A 20,478-nucleotide genomic window follows, 5' to 3' on the forward strand; every position below is an offset into this window, starting at 1 on the left:
ATTTGACCGGCTATTTCTCGTGTAGTGGTGTTGTTCCGGAAATTACCGGTAGGTGACGCGGTGTGCTCGCATTGCGCTCATGTGTGCGGAGAACTAATGATAAAAACACATTCAGAGGCGCCCTCATCGCTGTTCAACAACAACAAAAATAACAGTAATTATCCTCAATTTGGAAAGCTTTAATGATCCTGCAAATCAATAAATTACACATTTAAGGAAAAAATGCCACAATATTACAGGAGGCTTTACATGAAAATATCAATAGGCCGATATTATAGTATACAGTATACATTATCAAGAGGTTATCTTTAAAGAACAGGAAGCCTTTAGGCTATCTACATATTGACAATGCAACACATGGAAACATTGACCTTAACAGATTTCCTCCCCCAAAAATGGTGTCACAGATAGTCTAATCTAGTGTTCTCAGGTAAGGCCAGTTAAGAGAGTAACATCAGAGATAGCATCCATAAGAAATTGGACATTTTTCAACTAGAGAGTAGCTCACCAAATATCAGGGTACAAATGAATGTACTGCTGTTGCCATACAGTGAAGCATATGGCTCATGTTGAAACATCCGTTTAATGTGTCTTAAGAAAGTTCCAATAAAGTTGCAAGAGTTCCCAGGTGGTAAACAATGGTTTGAGTTGATCGAGATTACTAATGATGATATTTGGACCTATTTTAACATTATTCTAACAGCACCGTCAAATGAACCATGTCTTGATCTGTGTAGGCCTAATACCTATCAGTATGCTAAGTATGCCGTATTTGCATTAGCACAGTAAACAGAGAAACTGGATATAATGTCGAGATGCTTGTACCTCCGCCCTAACAATGGGATTCATAGTCCATAGGGCTCAACGACGGGCACTATGGGACTCCCAATCACAGCCAGAAGTGATGCAGCCTGGATTTGAACCAAGTACTGCAGTGACACCTCTTGTACTGAGATGCAGTGTTTTAGACCACTACGCCACTGCACATTATCATCTAAAGGATGATCGAGAGCATCCTGTCGGCTGTATCACCGCCTGGTACGGCAACTGCACCGCCCTCAACCGCATGCTTTCCAGAGGGTAATGCGGTCTGCACAACGCAACACTGGGGGCAAACTACCTGCCCTCCAGGACACCTACAACACCCGATGTCACAGGAAGGCCAAAAATATCATCAAGAACAACTACCACCCAAGCCACTGCCTGTTCACCCCGCTATCATCCAGAAGGCGAGGTCAGTACAGGTGCATCAAAGCTGGGACCGAGAGACTGAAAAACAGCTTCTATCTCAAGGCCATCAGACTGTTAAACAGCCATAGAGAGGCTGCTGCCAACATACAGACTCAAATCTCTGGCCACTTCAATAAATGGATGTAATAAAGGTATCACTAGTCACTTTAAATAACGCCACTTTAATAATGTTTTCATATCCTACATTACTCATCTCATATGTACATTTGAAGTCAGAAGTTTACATACACTTAGGTTGGATTCATTAAAACTCGTTTTTCAACCACTCCACAAATTTCTTGTTAACAAACTATAGTTTTGAGAAGTCGGTTAGGACATTACTTTGTGCATGACAAGTCATTTTTCCAACAATTGTTCACAGACAGATTATTTCACTTATAACTCACGTATTACAATTCCAGTGGGTCAGAAGTTTACATACACTAAATTGACTGTGCCTTTAAACAGCTTGGAAAATTCCAGAAAATGATGTCATGGCTTTAGAAGCTTCTGAGGCTAATTTACATAATTTGAGTCAATTGGAGGTGTACCTGTGGATGTGTTTCAAGGCCTACATTCAAACTCAGTGCCTTTTTGCTTGACATCATGGGAAAATCAAAAGAAATCAGCCAGGACCTCAGAAAAAAATGGAGACCTCCACAAGTCTGCTTCATCCTTGGGAGCAATTTCCAAACGCCTGAAGGTACCACGTTCATCTGTACAAACAATAGTACGCAAGTATAAACACCATGGGATCACGCAGCCGTCATACCGCTCAGGAAGGAGATGCGTTCTGTCTCCTAGAGATGAACATACTTTGGTGCGAAAAGTGCAAATCAATCCCAGAACAACAGCAAAGGACCTTGTGAAAATGCTGGAGGAAACAGTTACAAAAGTATCTATATCCACAGTAAAACGAGTCCTATATCGACATAACCTGAAAGGCCGCTCAGCAAGGAAGAAGCCCCTTCCCCAAAACCACATAAAGCCAGACTACGGTTTGCAACTGCACATGCGGACAAAGATCATACTTTTTGGAGAAATGTCCTCTGGTCTGATGAAACAAAAATAGAACTGTTTGGCCATAATGACCATCGTTATGTTTGGAGGAAAAAGGAGGAGGCTTGCAAGCCGAAGAACACCATCCCAACTGTGAAGCACAGGGGTGGCAGCATCATGTTGTGGGGGTGCTTTGCTACAGGTGCTTTGCTTTGCTACTGGTGCACTTTAGAAAATAGATGGCATCATGAGGAAGGAACATTATGTGGATATATTGAAGCAACATCTCAAGACATCAGTCAGGAAGTTAAAGCTTGGTTGCAAATGGGTCTTCCAAATTGACAATGACCCCAAGCATACTTCCAAAGTTGTGCCAAAATGGCTTAAGGACAACAAAGTCAAGGTATTGGAGTGGCCATCACAAAGCCCTGACCTCAATCCCATAGATAATTTGTGGGTAGAACTGAAAAAGCGTTTGCGAGCAAGGAGGCCTACAAACCTGACTCAGTTACACCAGCTCTGTCAGGAGGAATGGACCAAAATTCACCCAGCTTGTGGAAGGCTACCCAAAACGTTTGACCCAAGTTAAACAATTTAAAGGCAATGCTACCAAATACTTATTGAGTGTATGTAAACTTCTGACCCACTGGGAATGTGTTGAAAGAAATGGAAGCTGAAATAAATAATTCTCTCTACTATTATTCTGACATTTCACATTCTTAAAATAAAGTGGGGATTCTAACTGACCTAAGACAGGGATTTTTTACTAGGATTTAATGTCAGGAATTGTGAAAAACTGAGTTTAAATGTATTTGGCTAAGGTGTATGTAAATTTCCCACTTCAACTGTATATACTGTATTCTATACCATTTACTGCATCTTGCCTATGCCACACGGCCATTGCTAATCCATATATTTATATGTACATATTCTTATTCATCCCTTTACATTTGTGTGTATAAGGTAGTTGTTGTGAATTTGTTAGATTACTTGTTAGATATTACTGCACTGTTGGAACTAGAAGCACAAGCATTTCGCTACACTCGCATTAACATCTGCTAACCATGTGTATGTGACCAATAACATTTGATTTGATTTGAAATGAGGCCTTCATATTTTTACCTGACAGGAAATCAAGCAGAACGTCAAAGTCAGCAGAGCATAGTTGTTCTGGGAGAAATGTCCCACATTGATAGCGACACCCTCAGATATTAACAACACATTTCATCTAAGAATCACATAAACACTTCACAATAATAAAAGAACAATCAGTGATCACATAACCAGTTCAAGTTTTCATTCTGTGGTGAGCCATCCTTGTAATGTTAGGAAGGAAGGATGCATTGTTCAACCGTAGCCTTAATCACACAAACACACTGAAGAGTGGGAACTCTGATTGGTCGGGCTGAAGGAGGTCAACCAGGAAGCAAACGGTTCCAGACAGGCCCTCAAACAGACTATAAACACTGGTGAACTCTTCCGTAAACAGGAACTCTGCAAACCTGTGGGGAGAAAAGAGGAGACTTGGGTCAGGGCAGAGCGGAAGAGGCGAAGCTTGATGGGTCCACTACCGTCAACCTCTGTCCACGCAATGTTATTCAATGTGTTTCTATGGACTCATTGGGCTTAATAAGCAGACTGATAAGCATATCGCCTGTCTTCCCACCTTTGGGACAACGACTCCCATTGTTAGGGTGGAGACAAAACCATCTCGTCATTATATACAGTATCTTTGGTGAGGGTGGGGCAGGACAGGGGGTTGCATCTCAATAGTCAAAAGTTGCTTCCTCTTCTCATGTCCTATCGCCACATATGCGCTGATGTGAAAGAGCATGTCAGGTGAAAGCACAACGCTGCAAGGAATCCACTACGTTGCTTTAACCCAGCCTGTGTTTTCAGATCAGTGCAGACCAAGGAGAGGAAGCCACTTGAAGCTATGGACTTTGATCAAGGGTGAGATAAGGGGAGATAAACGAAGAAAGGAGATATTAGAAGCTGGAGGGGTACTCTCATCTTATCTACGAACATAGACAGGGCTCTACCTCCCCTAGCCCCACAATGAAATAGGGTGCAGGCCAGGCTGCCAGCTTAGTGGAGTCTGCCACTAGCACAGTCAGTGTAGTCAGCTCAGCTATCCCCATTGAGACCGTGTCTGTGCCTCGACCTAGGTTGGGCAATACTAAACATGGCGGTGTTTGCCTTAGCAATCTTACTCGAATAAAGACCTCCTCCATTCCTACCATTATTGAAAGAGATCGTGATACCTCACATCTCAAAATAGGGCTACTTAATGTTAGATCCCTCACTTCAAAGGCAGTTATAGTCAATTAACTAATTACTGATCATAATCTTGATGTGATTGGCCTGACTGAAACATGGCTTAAGCCTGATGAATTTACTGTGTTAAATGAGGCCTCACCTCCTGGTTACACTAGTGACCATATCCCCGTGCATCCCGCAAAGGCGGAGGTGTTGCTAACATTTACGATAGCAAATTTCAATTTACAAAAACAAAACAATGACGTTTTCGTCTATTGAGCTTCTAGTCATGAAATCTATGCAGCCTACTCAATCACTTTTTATAGCTACTGTTTACAGGCCTCCTGGGCCATATACAGTGTTCCTCACTGAGTTCCCTGAATTCCTATCGGACATTGTAGTCATAGCAGATAATATTCACATTTTTGGTGACTTTAATATTCACATGGAAAAGTTCACAGACCCACTCCAAAAGGCTTTCGGAGCCATCATCGACTCAGTGGGTTTTGTCCAACATGTCTCTGGACCTACTCACTGCCACAGTCATACTCTGGACCTAGTTTTGTCCCGTGGAATAAATGTTGTGGATCTTAATGTTTTTCCTCATAATCCTGGACTATCGGACCACCATTTTATTACGTTTGCAATCGCAATAAATAATCTTCTCAGACCCCAACCAAGGAGCATCAAAAGTCGTGCTATAAATTCTCAGACAACCCAAAGATTCCTTGATGCCCTTCCAGACTCCATCTGCCTACCCAAAGACATCAGAGGACAAAAATCAGTTAACCACCTAACTGATGAACTCAATTTAACCTTGCGCAATACCCTAGATGCAGTTGCACCCCTAAAAACTAAAACCATTTGTCATAAGAAACTAGCTCCCTGGTATACAGAAAATACACGAGCTCTGAAGCAAGTTTCCAGAAAATTGGAACGGAAATGGCGCCACACCAAACTGGAAGTCTTCCGACTAGCTTGGGAAGACAGTACCGTGCGGTATCAAAGAGCCCTTACTGCTGCTCGATCATCCTATTTTTCCAACTTAATTGAGGAAAATAAGAACAATCCGAAATTTATTTTTGAAACTGTTGCAAAGCTAACTAAAAAGCAGCATTCCCCAAGAGCGAATGGCTTTCACTTCAGCAGTGATAAATTCATGAACTTCTTTGAGGAAAAGATCATGATCATTAGAAAGCAAATTACGGACTCCTCTTTAAATCTGCGTATTCCTCCAAAGCTCCGTTGTCCTGAGTCTGCACAACTCTGCCAGGACCTAGGATCAAGGGAGACACTAAAGTGTTTTAGTACTATATCTCTTGACACAATGATGAAAATAATCATGGCCTCTAAACCTTCAAGCTGCATACTGGACCCTATTCCAACTAAACTACTGAAAGAGCTGCTTACTGTGCTTGGCCCTCCTATGTTGAACATAATAAACGGCTCTCTATCCACCGGATGTGTACCAAACTCACTAAAAGTGGCAGTAATAAAGCCTCTCTTGAAAAAGCCAAATCTTAACCCAGAAAATATAAAAAACTATCGGCCTATATCGAATCTTCCATTCCTCTTGCACAGCAACTCACTGCCTTCCTGAAGACAAACAATGTATACGAAACACTTCAGTCTGGTTTAAGACCCCATCATAGCACTGAGACTGCACTTGTGAAGGTGGTAAATGACCTTTTAATGGCATCAGACCGAGGCTCTGCATCTGTCTTCGTGCTCCTAGATCTTAGTTCTGCTTTTGATACTATCGATCACCACATTCTTTTGGAGAGATTGGAAACCCAAATTGGTCTACACGGACAAGTTCTGGACTGGTTTAGATCTTATATGTCGGAAAGATATCAGTTTGTCTGTGAATGGTTTGTCCTCTGACAAATCAACTGTAAATTTCGGTGTTCCTCAAGGTTCCATTTTAGGACCACTATTGTTTTCACTATATATTTTACCTCTTGGGGATGTCATTCGAAAACATAATGTTAAATGTTCCCTGCTATGCGGATGACACACAGCTGTACATTTCAATTAAACATGGTGAAGCCCCAAAATTGCCCTCGCTAGAAGCCTGTGTTTCAGACATAAGGAAGTGGATGGCTACAAACGTTCTACTTTTAAACTCGGACAAAACAGAGATGCTTGTCCTAGGTCCCAAGAAACAAAGAGATCTTCTGTTGAATCTAACAATTAATCTCGATGGTTGTACAGTCGTCTCAAATAAAACTGTGAAGGACCTTGTCGTTACTCTGGACCCTGATCTCTCTTTTGAAGAACATATCAAGACTGTTTCAAGGACAGCTTATTTCCATCTCTGTAACATTGCAAAAATCAGAAACTTTCTGTCCAAAAATGATGCAGAAAAATTAATCCATGCTTTTGTTACTTATAGGTTGGACTACTGCAATGCTCTACTTTCCGGCTACCCGGATAAAGCACTAAATAAACTTCAGTTAGTGCTAAATACGGCTGCTAGAATCCTGACAAGAACCAAAAAATTTGATCATATTACTCCAGTGCTAGCCTCCCTACACTGGCTTCCTGTTAAGGCAAGGGCTGATTTCAAGGTTTAACTGCTAACCTACAAAGCATTACATGGGCTTGCTCCTACCTATCTTTCCGATTTGGTCCTGCCGTACATACCTACACGTATGCACGGTCACAAGACGCAGGCCTCCTAATTGTCCCTAGAATTTCTAAGCAAACAGCTGGAGGCAGGGCTTTCTCCTATAGAGCTCCATTTTTATGGAATGGTCTGCCTACCCATGTGAGAGACGCAGACTCGGTCTCAACCTTTAAGTCTTTACTGAAGACTCATCTCTTCAGTAGGTCCTATGATTGAGTGTAGTCTGGTCCAGGAGTGTGAAGGTGAATGGAAAGGCTCTGGAGCAACGAACCGCCCTTCCTGTCTCTGCCTGGCCGGTTCCCCTCTCTCCACTGGGATTCTCTGCCTCTAACCCTATTACAGGGGCTGAGTCACTGGCTTATTGGTGTTCTTCCATGCCGTTCCTAGGAGGGGTGCGTCACTTGAGTCGGTTGAGTCACTGACGTGGTCTTCCTGTCTGGGTTGGCGCCCCCCCTTGGGTTGTGCCGTGGCGGAGATCTTTGTGGGCTATACTCGGCCTTGTCTCAGGATGGTAAGTTGGTGGTTGAAGAAATCCCTCTCGTGGTGTGGGGGCTGTGCTTTGGCAAAGTGGGTGGGGTTATATCCTGCCTGTTTGGCCCTGTCCGGGGGAATCATCAGATGGGGCCACAGTGTGTCCTGACCCCTCCTGTCTCAGCCTCCAGTATTTATGCTGCAGTAGTTTATGTGTCGCGGGGCTAGGGTCAGTCTGTTATATCTGGAGTATTTCTCCTGTCTTATCCGGTGTCCTGTGTGAATTTAAGTATGCTCTCTCTAATTCTCTCTTTCTCTCTTTATTTCTTTCTCTCTCTCGGAGGACCTGAGCCCTAGGACCATGCCTCAGGACTACCTGGCATGATGACACCTTGCTGTCCCCAGTCCACCTGGCCGTGCTGCTGCTCCAGTTTCAACTGTTCTGCCTGCGGATATGAAACCCTGACCTGTTCACCGGACGTGCTACCTGTCCCAGACCTGCTGTTTTCAACTCTCTAGAGACAGCAGGAGCGGTAGAGATACTCTCAATGATCGGCTATGAAAAGCCAACTGGCATTTACTCTTGAGGTGCTGACCTGTTGCGCCCTCGACAACTACTGTGATTATTATTATTTGACCATGCCGGTCATTTATGAACATTTGAACATCTTGGCCATGTTCTGTTATAATCTCCACCCGGCACAGCCAGAAGAGGACTGGCCACCCCTCATAGCCTGGTTCCTCTCTAGGTTTCTTCCTAGGTTTTGGCCTTTCTAGGGAGTTTTTCCTAGCCACCGTGCTTCTACACCTGCATTGCTTGCTGTTTGGGGTTTTAGGCTGGGTTTCTGTACAGCACTTTGAGATATCAGCTGATGTAAGAAGGGCTATATAAATACATTTGATTTGATTTGAAGAGTACAGGAGACAGAGAAAGAGAGAGAGGGAAACAGAGAACAGCAGTGATTTGTCCAACTGAGCCTCCATGCCTCTGAGCACGGTAGATGTATTTGAAGTTCCCTGTGAGGCGATACAGTAACATGAAGACGTCGGCGCTGCCTGCCACCCCATGGCAGATCCCTGGACCTTTCTTCAGCAGCCCTTCTGCCACACCTGCTCCCCACTGCGGATGCATGTGTCCAGGTACTGGGGCTTCCTATTTATCAGGTAGGCTTTGGCAAAGAGGTAGGCTACACCTGGGAAGAGGCATGAGCATCAATTACATTGGAAACCTGGGAAGCCACTTGCCTCTTATCGTATCTATATTATCTAAATCAGTACATCAATCAATTAGCCTGTTTGGGATAGGGGGCAGTATTTTCATGTTCGGATGAAAGCGTGCCCAGAGTAAACTGCCTGCTACTCAGGCCCAGAAGCTAAGATATGCATATTATATATGTATATCTGGAGTTTCTAAAACTGTTTGAATGATGTCTGTGAGTATAACAGAACTCATATGGCAGGCGAAAACCTGATAAAAATCCAACCAGGAATTGTCTGGTTGGAATATTATTGAAGATTTATGATAAAAACATCCTAAAGATTGATTCTATACATCGTTTGACATGTTTCTATGAACTGTAATGGAACTTTTTTGACTTTTTGTCTGAACTTAGTGCTCGTGTATTGTACATTTGGATTAGTGAACTGAATGCACAAACAAAAAGGAGGTATTTGGACATAAATATGGACTTTATTGAAACAAAAATAACATTTATTGTGGAACTGGGATTCCTGGGAGTGCATTCCGATGAAGATCCTCAAAGGTAAGTGAATATTTATAATGCTATTTCTGACATTTGTTGACTCCACAACATGGAGGGTATCTGAATGGCTTGTTTTAGTGGCTGAGCGCTGTACTCAGATTATTGCAAGGTGTGCTTTCGCCGTAAAGCTTTTTGAAATCTGACACAGCGGTTGCATTAAGGAGAAGTTTATCTTTAATTCTATGCATAACACTTGTATCTTTCATCAACGTTTATGATGAGTATTTCTGTATATTGATGTGGCTCTCTGCAAAATCACCGGATGTTTTGTAGGCAAAACATTATTCAACATATGTAAACTGAGATTTTTGGATATAAATATGAACTTTATCAAACAAAACATACATGTATTGCGTAACATGAAGTCCTATGACTGCCATCTGATGAAGATCATCAAAGTTTAGTGATTCATTTTATCTCTATTTCTGCTTTTTGTGACTCCTCTCTTTGGCTGGAAAATGGCTGTATGTTTTTTTGTGACTAGGCGCTGACCTAACATAATGACAAGGTATGCTTTCGCCGTAAAGCCTTTTTGAAATCGGACACTGTGGTTGGATTAACTAGATGTTAAGCTTTAATTTGGTGTATTGCACTTGTGAATGTATGAAAGTTAAATATTTCAAATGATTTATTTTTTATTTCGCGCTCTGCCATTTCACCGGATATTGTCGAGGCGGAACCCCTAGCCATAACAGGTTTTAAGAGCCAGATTGAAAGTGTACGTGGGGCTTCATGGCACCAGTGCACCAGCTCATTCTCCCTCTCTGTCATGGCTCCCAGCTCGGCCAGCCAGTTACAGTTCTGCTCCTTGTTCATGAGGAAGTCCACACTCTGCCAGACCAGATCCCTGTCACCTCCACTCAGTACCTCCTGGTAACACAGCAGCATCTGCAGCACCGACGACAGGCCATGGGCCGCACCTGAGGAGAGAAACACAGGTGCACACACACACACCACACATACACAAGCAGCACATACCAACATAAAGCACGATTCAATAGCCAGCATCCATTCAAAAAGACAGCCTCTCTGATTCCATGTGACTCTTGCAGTCAAATGCTGGACACATGGAACACGTGTGTTCTATTAAGGTGGTAGGTCCAGGTCTGGGTACTGTGTTCTGTTGAGGCGGTGGGTCTGGGTACTGAGTTCTGTTGATGCGGTGGGTCTGGGTACTGTGTTCTGTTGAGACGGTGGGTCTGGGTACTGTGTTCTGTTGAGGCGGTGGGTCTGGGTACTGTGTTCTGTTAAGGCGGTGGGTCTGGGTACTGTGTTCTGTTGAGGCGGTGGGTCTGGGTACTGTGTTCTGTTGAGGCGGTGGGTCTGGGTGCTGATGTTCTGTTGAGGCGGTGGGTCTGGGTACTGATGTTCTGTTGAGGCGGTGGGTCTGGGTACTGATGTTCTGTTGAGGCGGTGGTTCTGGGTACTGTGTTCTGTTGACAGTGGTTCTGGGTACTGTGTTCTGTTGACAGTGGGTCTGGGTGCTGTGCTCTGTTGAGGCGGTGGGTCTGGGTACTGTGTTCGTGTTGAGGCAGTGGTTCTGGGTACTGTGTTCTGTTGAGGCGGTGGGTCTGGGTACTGTGTTCTGTTGAGGCGGTGGGTCTGGGTGCTGTGTTCTGTTGAGGCGGTGGGTCTGGGTACTGTGTTCTGTTGAGGCGGTGTTTCTGGGTGCCGTGTTCTGTTGAGGCGGTGGGTCTGGGTACTGTGTTCTGTTGAGGCGGTGGGTCTGGGTAATGTGTTCTGTTGAGGCAGTGGTTCTGGGTGCTGTGTTCTGTTAAGGCGGTGGTTCTGGGTACTGTGTTCTGTTAAGGCGGTGGGTCTGGGTACTGTGTTCTGTTGAGGCGGTGGGTCTGGGTGCTGTGTTCTGTTGAGGCGGTGGGTCTGGGTACTGTGTTCTGTTGAGGCGGTGGTTCTGGGTACTGTGTTCTGTGTTCTGTTGAGGCAGTGGTTCTGGGTACTGTGTTCTGTTGAGGCGGTGGGTCTGGGTACTGTGTTCTGTTGAGGCGGTGGGTCTGGGTACTGAGTTCTGTTGATGCGGTGGGTCTGGGTACTGTGTTCTGTTGAGGCGGTGGGTCTGGGTACTGTGTTCTGTTAAGGCGGTGGGTCTGGGTACTGTGTTCTGTTGAGGCGGTGGGTCTGGGTACTGTGTTCTGTTGAGGCGGTGGGTCTGGGTGCTGTGTTCTGTTGAGGCGGTGGGTCTGGGTACTGTGTTCTGTTGATGCGGTGGGTCTGGGTCTGGATGTTGTGTTCTGTTGAGGCGGTGGTTCTGGGTACTGTGTTCTGTGTTCTGTTGAGGCAGTGGTTCTGGGTACTGTGTTCTGTTGAGGCGGTGGGTCTGGGTACTGTGTTCTGTTGAGGCGGTGGGTCTGGGTGCTGTGTTCTGTTGAGGCGGTGGGTCTGGGTGCTGTGTTCTGTTTAGGCAGTGGTTCTGGGTACTGTGTTCCGTTGAGGCGGTGGGTCTGGGTACTGATGTTCTGTTTAGGCAGTGGTTCTGGGTACTGTGTTCTGTTGAGGCGGTGGGTCTGGGTACTGTGTTCTGTTGAGGCAGTGGGTCTGGGTGCTGTGCTCTGTTGAGGCGGTGGTTCTGGGTACTGTGTTCTGTTGAGGCGGTGGGTCTGGGTGCTGTGTTCTGTTTAGGCAGTGGTTCTGGGTACTGTGTTCTGTTGAGGCGGTGGGTCTGGGTACTGTGTTCTGTTTAGGCAGTGGTTCTGGGTACTGTGTTCTGTGTTCTGTTCAGGCAGTGGTTCTGGGTACTGTGTTCTGTTGAGGAAGTGGTTCTGGGTACTGTGTTCCGTTGAGGCGGTGGGTCTGGGTGCTGTGTTCTGTTTAGGCAGTGGTTCTGGGTACTGTGTTCTGTTGAGGCGGTGGGTCTGGGTGCTGTGTTCTGTTTAGGCAGTGGTTCTGGGTACTGTGTTCCGTTGAGGCGGTGGGTCTGGGTACTGATGTTCTGTTTAGGCAGTGGTTCTGGGTACTGTGTTCTGTTGAGGCGGTGGGTCTGGGTACTGTGTTCTGTTGAGGCAGTGGGTCTGGGTGCTGTGCTCTGTTGAGGCGGTGGTTCTGGGTACTGTGTTCTGTTGAGGCGGTGGGTCTGGGTGCTGTGTTCTGTTTAGGCAGTGGTTCTGGGTACTGTGTTCTGTTGAGGCGGTGGGTCTGGGTACTGTGTTCTGTTTAGGCAGTGGTTCTGGGTACTGTGTTCTGTGTTCTGTTGAGGCAGTGGTTCTGGGTACTGTGTTCTGTTGAGGAAGTGGTTCTGGGTACTGTGTTCCGTTGAGGCGGTGGGTCTGGGTGCTGTGTTCTGTTTAGGCAGTGGTTCTGGGTACTGTGTTCTGTTGAGGCGGTGGGTCTGGGTACTGTGTTCTGTTGAGGCGGTGGTTCTGGGTACTGTGTTCTGTTGAGGCGGTGGGTCTGGGTACTGTGTTCTGTTGAGGCAGTGGTTCTGGGTACTGTGTTCTGTTGAGGCAGTGGTTCTGGGTACTGTGTTCTGTTGAGGCGGTGGGTCTGGGTACTGTGTTCTGTTGAGGCGGTGGGTCTGGGTACTGTGTTCTGTTGAGGCAGTGGTTCTGGGTGCTGTGTTCTGTTGAGGCGGTGGGTCTGGGTGCTGTGTTCTGTTGAGGCGGTGGGTCTGGGTACTGTGTTCTGTTGAGGCGGTGGGTCTGGGTACTGTGTTCTGTTGAGGCGGTGGGTCTGGGTACTGATGTTCTGTTGAGGCGGTGGGTCTGGGTCTGGGTACTGTGTTCTGTTGAGGCGGTGGGTCTGGGTACTGATGTTCTGTTGAGGCAGTGGTTCTGGGTACTGTGTTCTGTTGAGGCAGTGGTTCTGGGGTACTGTGTTCTGTTGAGGCGGTGGGTCTGGGTACTGTGTTCTGTTGAGGCGGTGGGTCTGGGTGCTGTGTACTGTTGAGGCGGTGGGTCTGGGTACTGTGTTCTGTTGAGGCAGTGGTTCTGGGTACTGTGTTCTGTTGAGGCAGTGGTTCTGGGTACTGTGTTCTGTTGAGGCGGTGGGTCTGGGTACTGTGTTCTGTTGAGGCGGTGGGTCTGGGTACTGTGTTCTGTTGAGGCAGTGGTTCTGGGTACTGTGTTCTGTTGAGGCGGTGGGTCTGGGTGCTGTGTTCTGTTGAGGCAGTGGTTCTGGGTACTGTGTTCTGTGTTCTGTTGAGGCGGTGGGTCTGGGTGCTGTGTTCTGTTGAGGCGGTGGTTCTGGGTACTGTGTTCCATTGAGGTGGTGGTTCTGGGTACTGTGTTCCGTTGAGGCGGTGGGTCTGGGTACTGATGTTCCGTTGAGGCGGTGGGTCTGGGTACTGATGTTCCGTTGAGGCGGTGGGTCTGGGTACTGATGTTCTGTTGAGGCGGTGGGTCTGGGTACTGATGTTCTGTTGAGGCGGTGGTTCTGGGTACTGTGTTCTGTTGACAGTGGTTCTGGGTATTGTGTTCTGTTGACAGTGGGTCTGGGTGCTGTGCTCTGTTGAGGCGGTGGGTCTGGGTACTGTGTTCCGTTGAGGCAGTGGTTCTGGGTACTGTGTTCCGTTGAGGCGGTGGGTCTGGGTACTGTGTTCTGTTGAGGTCGATGGGTCTGGGTACTGTGTTCTGTTGAGGCGGTGGTTCTGGGTGCTGTGTTCTGTTGAGGCAGTGGTTCTGGGTGCTGTGTTCTGTTGCGGCGGTGGGTCTGGGTACTGTGTTCTGTTGAGGCGGTGGTTCTGGGTACTGTGTTCCGTTGAGGCGGTGGTTCTGGGTACTGATGTTCTGTTGAGGCGGTGGTTCTGGGTACTGTGTTCTGTTGACAGTGGTTCTGGGTACTGTGTTCTGTTGACAGTGGGTCTGGGTGCTGTGCTCTGTTGAGGCGGTGGGTCTGGGTACTGTGTTCTGTTGAGGCGGTGGGTCTGGGTACTGTGTTCTGTTGAGGCGGTGTGTCTAGGTACTGTGTTCTGTTGAGGCGGTGGGTCTGGGTACTGTGCTCTGTTGAGGCGGTGGGTCTGGGTACTGTGTTCTGTTGATGCGGTGGTTCTGGGTACTCTGTTCTGTTGACAGTGGTTCTGGGTACTGTGTTCTGTTCGCAGTGGGTCTGGGTACTGTGTTCTGTTGAGGCGGTGGGTCTGGGTACTGTGTTCTGTTGAGGCAGTGGGACTGGGTACTGTGTTCTGTTGAGGCGGTGGGTCTGGGTACTGTGTTCTGTTGAGGCGGTGGGTCTGGGTGCTGTGTTCTGTTGAGGCGGTGGGTCTGGGTAATGTGTTCTGTTGAGGCGGTGGGTCTGGGTGCTGTGTTCTGTTGAGGCGGTGGGTCTGGGTACTGTGTTCTGTTGAGGTGGTGGGTCTGGGTACTGTGTTCTGTTGAGGCGGTGGGTCTGGGTCTGGGTACTGTGTTCTGTTAAGGCGGTGGGTCTGGGTACTGTGTTCTGTTGAGGCGGTGGGTCTGGGTGCTGATGTTCTGTTGAGGCGGTGGGTCTGGGTACTGATGTTCTGTTGAGGCGGTGGGTCTGGGTACTGATGTTCTGTTGAGGCGGTGGTTCTGGGTACTGTGTTCTGTTGACAGTAGTTCTGGGTACTGTGTTCTGTTGACAGTGGGTCTGGGTGCTGTGCTCTGTTGAGGCGGTGGGTCTGGGTACTGTGTTCTGTTGAGGCAGTGGTTCTGGGTACTGTGTTCTGTTGAGGCGGTGGGTCTGGGTACTGTGTTCTGTTGAGGCGGTGGGTCTGGGTGCTGTGTTCTGTTGAGGCGGTGGGTCTGGGTACTGTGTTCTGTTGAGGCGGTGGGTCTGGGTACTGTGTTCTGTTGAGGCGGTGGGTCTGGGTACTGTGTTCTGTTGAGGCAGTGGTTCTGGGTGCTGTGTTCTGTTGAGGCGGTGGGTCTGGGTGCTGTGTTCTGTTGAGGCGGTGGGTCTGGGTACTGTGTTCTGTTGAGGCGGTGGGTCTGGGTACTGTGTTCTGTTGAGGCGGTGGGTCTGGGTACTGATGTTCTGTTGAGGCGGTGGGTCTGGGTCTGGGTACTGTGTTCTGTTGAGGCGGTGGGTCTGGGTACTGATGTTCTGTTGAGGCAGTGGTTCTGGGTACTGTGTTCTGTTGAGGCAGTGGTTCTGGGGTACTGTGTTCTGTTGAGGCGGTGGGTCTGGGTACTGTGTTCTGTTGAGGCGGTGGGTCTGGGTGCTGTGTACTGTTGAGGCGGTGGGTCTGGGTACTGTGTTCTGTTGAGGCAGTGGTTCTGGGTACTGTGTTCTGTTGAGGCAGTGGTTCTGGGTACTGTGTTCTGTTGAGGCGGTGGGTCTGGGTACTGTGTTCTGTTGAGGCGGTGGGTCTGGGTACTGTGTTCTGTTGAGGCAGTGGTTCTGGGTACTGTGTTCTGTTGAGGCGGTGGGTCTGGGTGCTGTGTTCTGTTGAGGCAGTGGTTCTGGGTACTGTGTTCTGTGTTCTGTTGAGGCGGTGGGTCTGGGTGCTGTGTTCTGTTGAGGCGGTGGTTCTGGGTACTGTGTTCCATTGAGGTGGTGGTTCTGGGTACTGTGTTCCGTTGAGGCGGTGGGTCTGGGTACTGATGTTCCGTTGAGGCGGTGGGTCTGGGTACTGATGTTCCGTTGAGGCGGTGGGTCTGGGTACTGATGTTCTGTTGAGGCGGTGGGTCTGGGTACTGATGTTCTGTTGAGGCGGTGGTTCTGGGTACTGTGTTCTGTTGACAGTGGTTCTGGGTATTGTGTTCTGTTGACAGTGGGTCTGGGTGCTGTGCTCTGTTGAGGCGGTGGGTCTGGGTACTGTGTTCCGTTGAGGCAGTGGTTCTGGGTACTGTGTTCCGTTGAGGCGGTGGGTCTGGGTACTGTGTTCTGTTGAGGTCGATGGGTCTGGGTACTGTGTTCTGTTGAGGCGGTGGTTCTGGGTGCTGTGTTCTGTTGAGGCAGTGGTTCTGGGTGCTGTGTTCTGTTGCGGCGGTGGGTCTGGGTACTGTGTTCTGTTGAGGCGGTGGTTCTGGGTACTGTGTTCCGTTGAGGCGGTGGTTCTGGGTACTGATGTTCTGTTGAGGCGGTGGTTCTGGGTACTGTGTTCTGTTGACAGTGGTTCTGGGTACTGTGTTCTGTTGACAGTGGGTCTGGGTGCTGTGCTCTGTTGAGGCGGTGGGTCTGGGTACTGTGTTCTGTTGAGGCGGTGGGTCTGGGTACTGTGTTCTGTTGAGGCGGTGTGTCTAGGTACTGTGTTCTGTTGAGGCGGTGGGTCTGGGTACTGTGCTCTGTTGAGGCGGTGGGTCTGGGTACTGTGTTCTGTTGATGCGGTGGTTCTGGGTACTCTGTTCTGTTGACAGTGGTTCTGGGTACTGTGTTCTGTTCGCAGTGGGTCTGGGTACTGTGTTCTGTTGAGGCGGTGGGTCTGGGTACTGTGTTCTGTTGAGGCAGTGGGACTGGGTACTGTGTTCTGTTGAGGCGGTGGGTCTGGGTACTGTGTTCTGTTGAGGCGGTGGGTCTGGGTGCTGTGTTCTGTTGAGGCGGTGGGTCTGGGTAATGTGTTCTGTTGAGGCGGTGGGTCTGGGTGCTGTGTTCTGTTGAGGCGGTGGGTCTGGGTACTGTGTTCTGTTGAGGTGGTGGGTCTGGGTACTGTGTTCTGTTGAGGCGGTGGGTCTGGGTCTGGGTACTGTGTTCTGTTAAGGCGGTGGGTCTGGGTACTGTGTTCTGTTGAGGCGGTGGGTCTGGGTGCTGATGTTCTGTTGAGGCGGTGGGTCTGGGTACTGATGTTCTGTTGAGGCGGTGGGGTCTGGGTACTGATGTTCTGTTGAGGCGGTGGTTCTGGGTACTGTGTTCTGTTGACAGTAGTTCTGGGTACTGTGTTCTGTTGACAGTGGGTCTGGGTGCTGTGCTCTGTTGAGGCGGTGGGTCTGGGTACTGTGTTCTGTTGAGGCAGTGGTTCTGGGTACTGTGTTCTGTTGAGGCGGTGGGTCTGGGTACTGTGTTCTGTTGAGGCGGTGGGTCTGGGTGCTGTGTTCTGTTGAGGCGGTGGGTCTGGGTACTGTGTTCTGTTGAGGCGGTGGGACTGGGTACTGTGTTCTGTTGAGGCGGTGGGTCTGGGTACTGTGTTCTGTTGAGGCGGTGGGTCTGGGTACTGTGTTCTGTTGAGGCAGTGGGACTGGGTACTGTGTTCTGTTGAGGCGGTGGGTCTGGGTACTGTGTTCTGTTGAGGCGGTGGGTCTGGGTACTGTGTTCTGTTGAGGCGGTGGGTCTGGGTGCTGTGTTCTGTTGAGGCGGTGGGTCTGGGTACTGTGTTCTGTTGAGGCGGTGGGTCTGGGTGCTGTGTTCTGTTGAGGCGGTGGGTCTGGGTACTGTGTTCTGTTTAGGTGGTGGGTCTGGGTACTGTGTTCTGTTGAGGCGGTGGGTCTGGGTACTGATGTTCTGTTGAGGCGGTGGGTCTGGGTACTGATGTTCTGTTGAGGCGGTGGTTCTGGGTACTGTGTTCTGTTGACAGTGGTTCTGGGTACTGTGTTCTGTTGACAGTGGGTCTGGGTGCTGTGCTCTGTTGAGGCGGTGGGTCTGGGTACTGTGTTCTGTTGAGGCAGTGGTTCTGGGTACTGTGTTCTGTTGAGGCGGTGGGTCTGGGTACTGTGTTCCGTTGAGGCAGTGGTTCTGGGTACTGTGTTCCGTTGAGGCGGTGGGTCTGGGTACTGTGTTCTGTTGAGGTCGATGGGTCTGGGTACTGTGTTCTGTTGAGGCGGTGGTTCTGGGTGCTGTGTTCTGTTGAGGCACTGGTTCTGGGTGCTGTGTTCTGTTGAGGCGGTGGGTCTGGGTACTGTGTTCTGTTGAGGCGGTGGTTCTGGGTACTGTGTTCCGTTGAGGCGGTGGGTCTGGGTACTGATGTTCTGTTGAGGCGGTGGTTCTGGGTACTGTGTTCCGTTGAGGTGGTGGTTCTGGGTACTGTGTTCCGTTGAGGCGGTGGGTCTGGGTACTGATGTTCTGTTGAGGCGGTGGGTCTGGGTACTGTGTTCTGTTGACAGTGGGTCTGGGTGCTGTGCTCTGTTGAGGCGGTGGGTCTGGGTACTGTGTTCTGTTGAGGCGGTGGGTCTGGGTACTGTGTTCTGTTGAGGTGGTGGGTCTGGGTACTGTGTTCTGTTGAGGCGGTGGGTCTGGGTCTGGGTACTGTGTTCTGTTAAGGCGGTGGGTCTGGGTACTGTGTTCTGTTGAGGCGGTGGGTCTGGGTCTGGGTACTGTGGCTGCTACTGGGCTTTCACCTATCTAGTCCTTTCAGATAAGAGCGAAGGGGTCACACAAATGACAAAGAGGTCATTTAAGGCCCTCATGACAATATAAACTCATTAGCATCCCGCCTCCTGCCACTCAACCATGTAGGCCTACTTACCCAAATACTCAGTCCCATAGTAGGAGTACATGAGAGGAAAGGGTTTTCTCTTCCTCGTGGCATACTGTTTACCAGACTCTATGATAGCCTGGCAAATGGCCTGGATCTGATCCTTGCTAAGAATCTGTGAAATTAGATTTGAGAAGTGTTATTTCATTAAAGTAATGTTTGAGATCAGGGAATATGGAGCCAAGAGAGCCAGTAGAGATACATTATTGTATCAGGTCATATTTCTCCTGTTCAGTAGGCCTAATCATTCTTTGATTTTAGTAATTGGTAGTTTCCCTGTTCCCTCAGGCTCTCACCTCTATCCCCAGTTTCTGTTTCTGCACCAGGGCAGCGCACAGGTACACTGCCCGCCCCACGAACAGCTCGTCAGAGCCGCACTCCAAGAAATTGATGGGTGAGCATATCTTCCACAGGTTCCGAAATTTGGTAAGCGGCTTGACGAAGTCCGCCAAGCCCAGGACTTTATACACCATCGCGGCGACGGCATAGATGCCCGCCCCGCCGAGGAGAAAGGAGGCCTGCATGTTTGTGTCCTTCTCCCCATCCACGTACCCCACAGACACGTCAATGATCTGCTTTGAGATTTTGAGAGAAGTATCCCTGTGGTTGGAAAACAAAGCACATTCGGAGACATGGTACAGCATGTATGCCACCCCAGCGGGACCGTCGTATAGCCCACCATCGCATTCGGTAGATCCGAGTGGCACCTTGTTTAGAATCTTCTCTATAAAGGCATTAACCGTGGGTACCACCGATTCAACGCCTTGACCTACGAGAAACGCACTTTAGTAGTTGGCGAAACGGTTGGCAAAGCAACAGGTGTTTTCCATCACCAATGGAAAGAAGCAATGCACTGGCCAATAGCCTACCACTGACTGTTAAAAGCCTTGGATAACATGTCTAGTAGCCTAATATTGGTGATGATCGGGCGTCTTCATGGAACCCGGAAATGTCTTATTCTACCAACCATAAACTACCTAAGATTTATGGGACTTGTATTCTCAACACCGCATTCTCTATCCCCCTCAATCAATGCCGATGTGTTATTATTATTCCAACATCACATGTGCCTAGTGTTTGAAGACAATTATTTTTGTTAATCAATCGATTAAAGCAAATTATTCCAACCACTTTTGATCAGAAAAATCACAGACCAGCAATCAGTCAAAGTCTTATCTCATAGTCTACATGCCTTCCAAGTACAGACGTGTTACCAGTAGATGGTGGTATATGCACAAGTTTACACACGGGTTGTTTATCATGCAATGAACGACAAATGTAAAGTATACTTTTTTTCATTTAGTTTAAAACCAAACAAAGTTGGACATAGTTAGTAGGCCTATAGACCAAAAAGGCCTATGGGAACATTCTATTCCCCTCTGATCACTGAATGCAATGCGAGTAGGCAGGACTCAGCTATATATGATGCACGATGTCCATAAACAGACGGTAGTCACGTTTTTTTGCGTTGCAGATCAAAGCAAGAGTGCCTTAGCTGGCCGAAGCCCCCCGTTGAGAAATATTTTTCAAACGGGAGAGGATGAAGGCGGAATGCACAGATGTTCTCGCGGTTCCGGCTCGACCGTCGGACCAGTTGCTGTCCGTGGTGCTAAAACTCATTGCGGCACAATGAGCGGCACAATGAGCGGCACAAAGACAACATTATATCAATAATGGTAATATAGTTCAGAGAGTTCACAACGTTCAGGAAAGTGCTTTTAATAGATTATTTATTATTCAAATGAAATGTCTTAGATGACTTTTATTCCTATTGTTTCCTGCTGCGGTTCTAACCCTATGGGAGATGG

The 20,478-nt window shown here is 48.3% G+C and overlaps 1 protein-coding gene across 1 annotated transcript; it reads right to left on the minus strand.

Moving 5' to 3' along the window:
- Window positions 1–3,312: 3,312 nt before the first annotated feature.
- On the minus strand, window positions 3,313–20,290 carry LOC115160545 (lanC-like protein 3). The gene is given in 7 exon segments (XM_029710710.1): window positions 3,313–3,731; window positions 8,575–8,683; window positions 8,686–8,781; window positions 10,074–10,271; window positions 18,662–18,785; window positions 18,967–19,453; window positions 20,262–20,290. Coding segments are annotated over 7 exon segments (1,182 nt in total). The 3' UTR covers window positions 3,313–3,592.
- Window positions 20,291–20,478: the final 188 nt, after the last annotated feature.

This window comes from Salmo trutta, chromosome 24, assembly GCF_901001165.1.
Source record: "Salmo trutta chromosome 24, fSalTru1.1, whole genome shotgun sequence".
Classification (NCBI taxonomy): Eukaryota; Metazoa; Chordata; class Actinopteri; order Salmoniformes; family Salmonidae; genus Salmo; species Salmo trutta.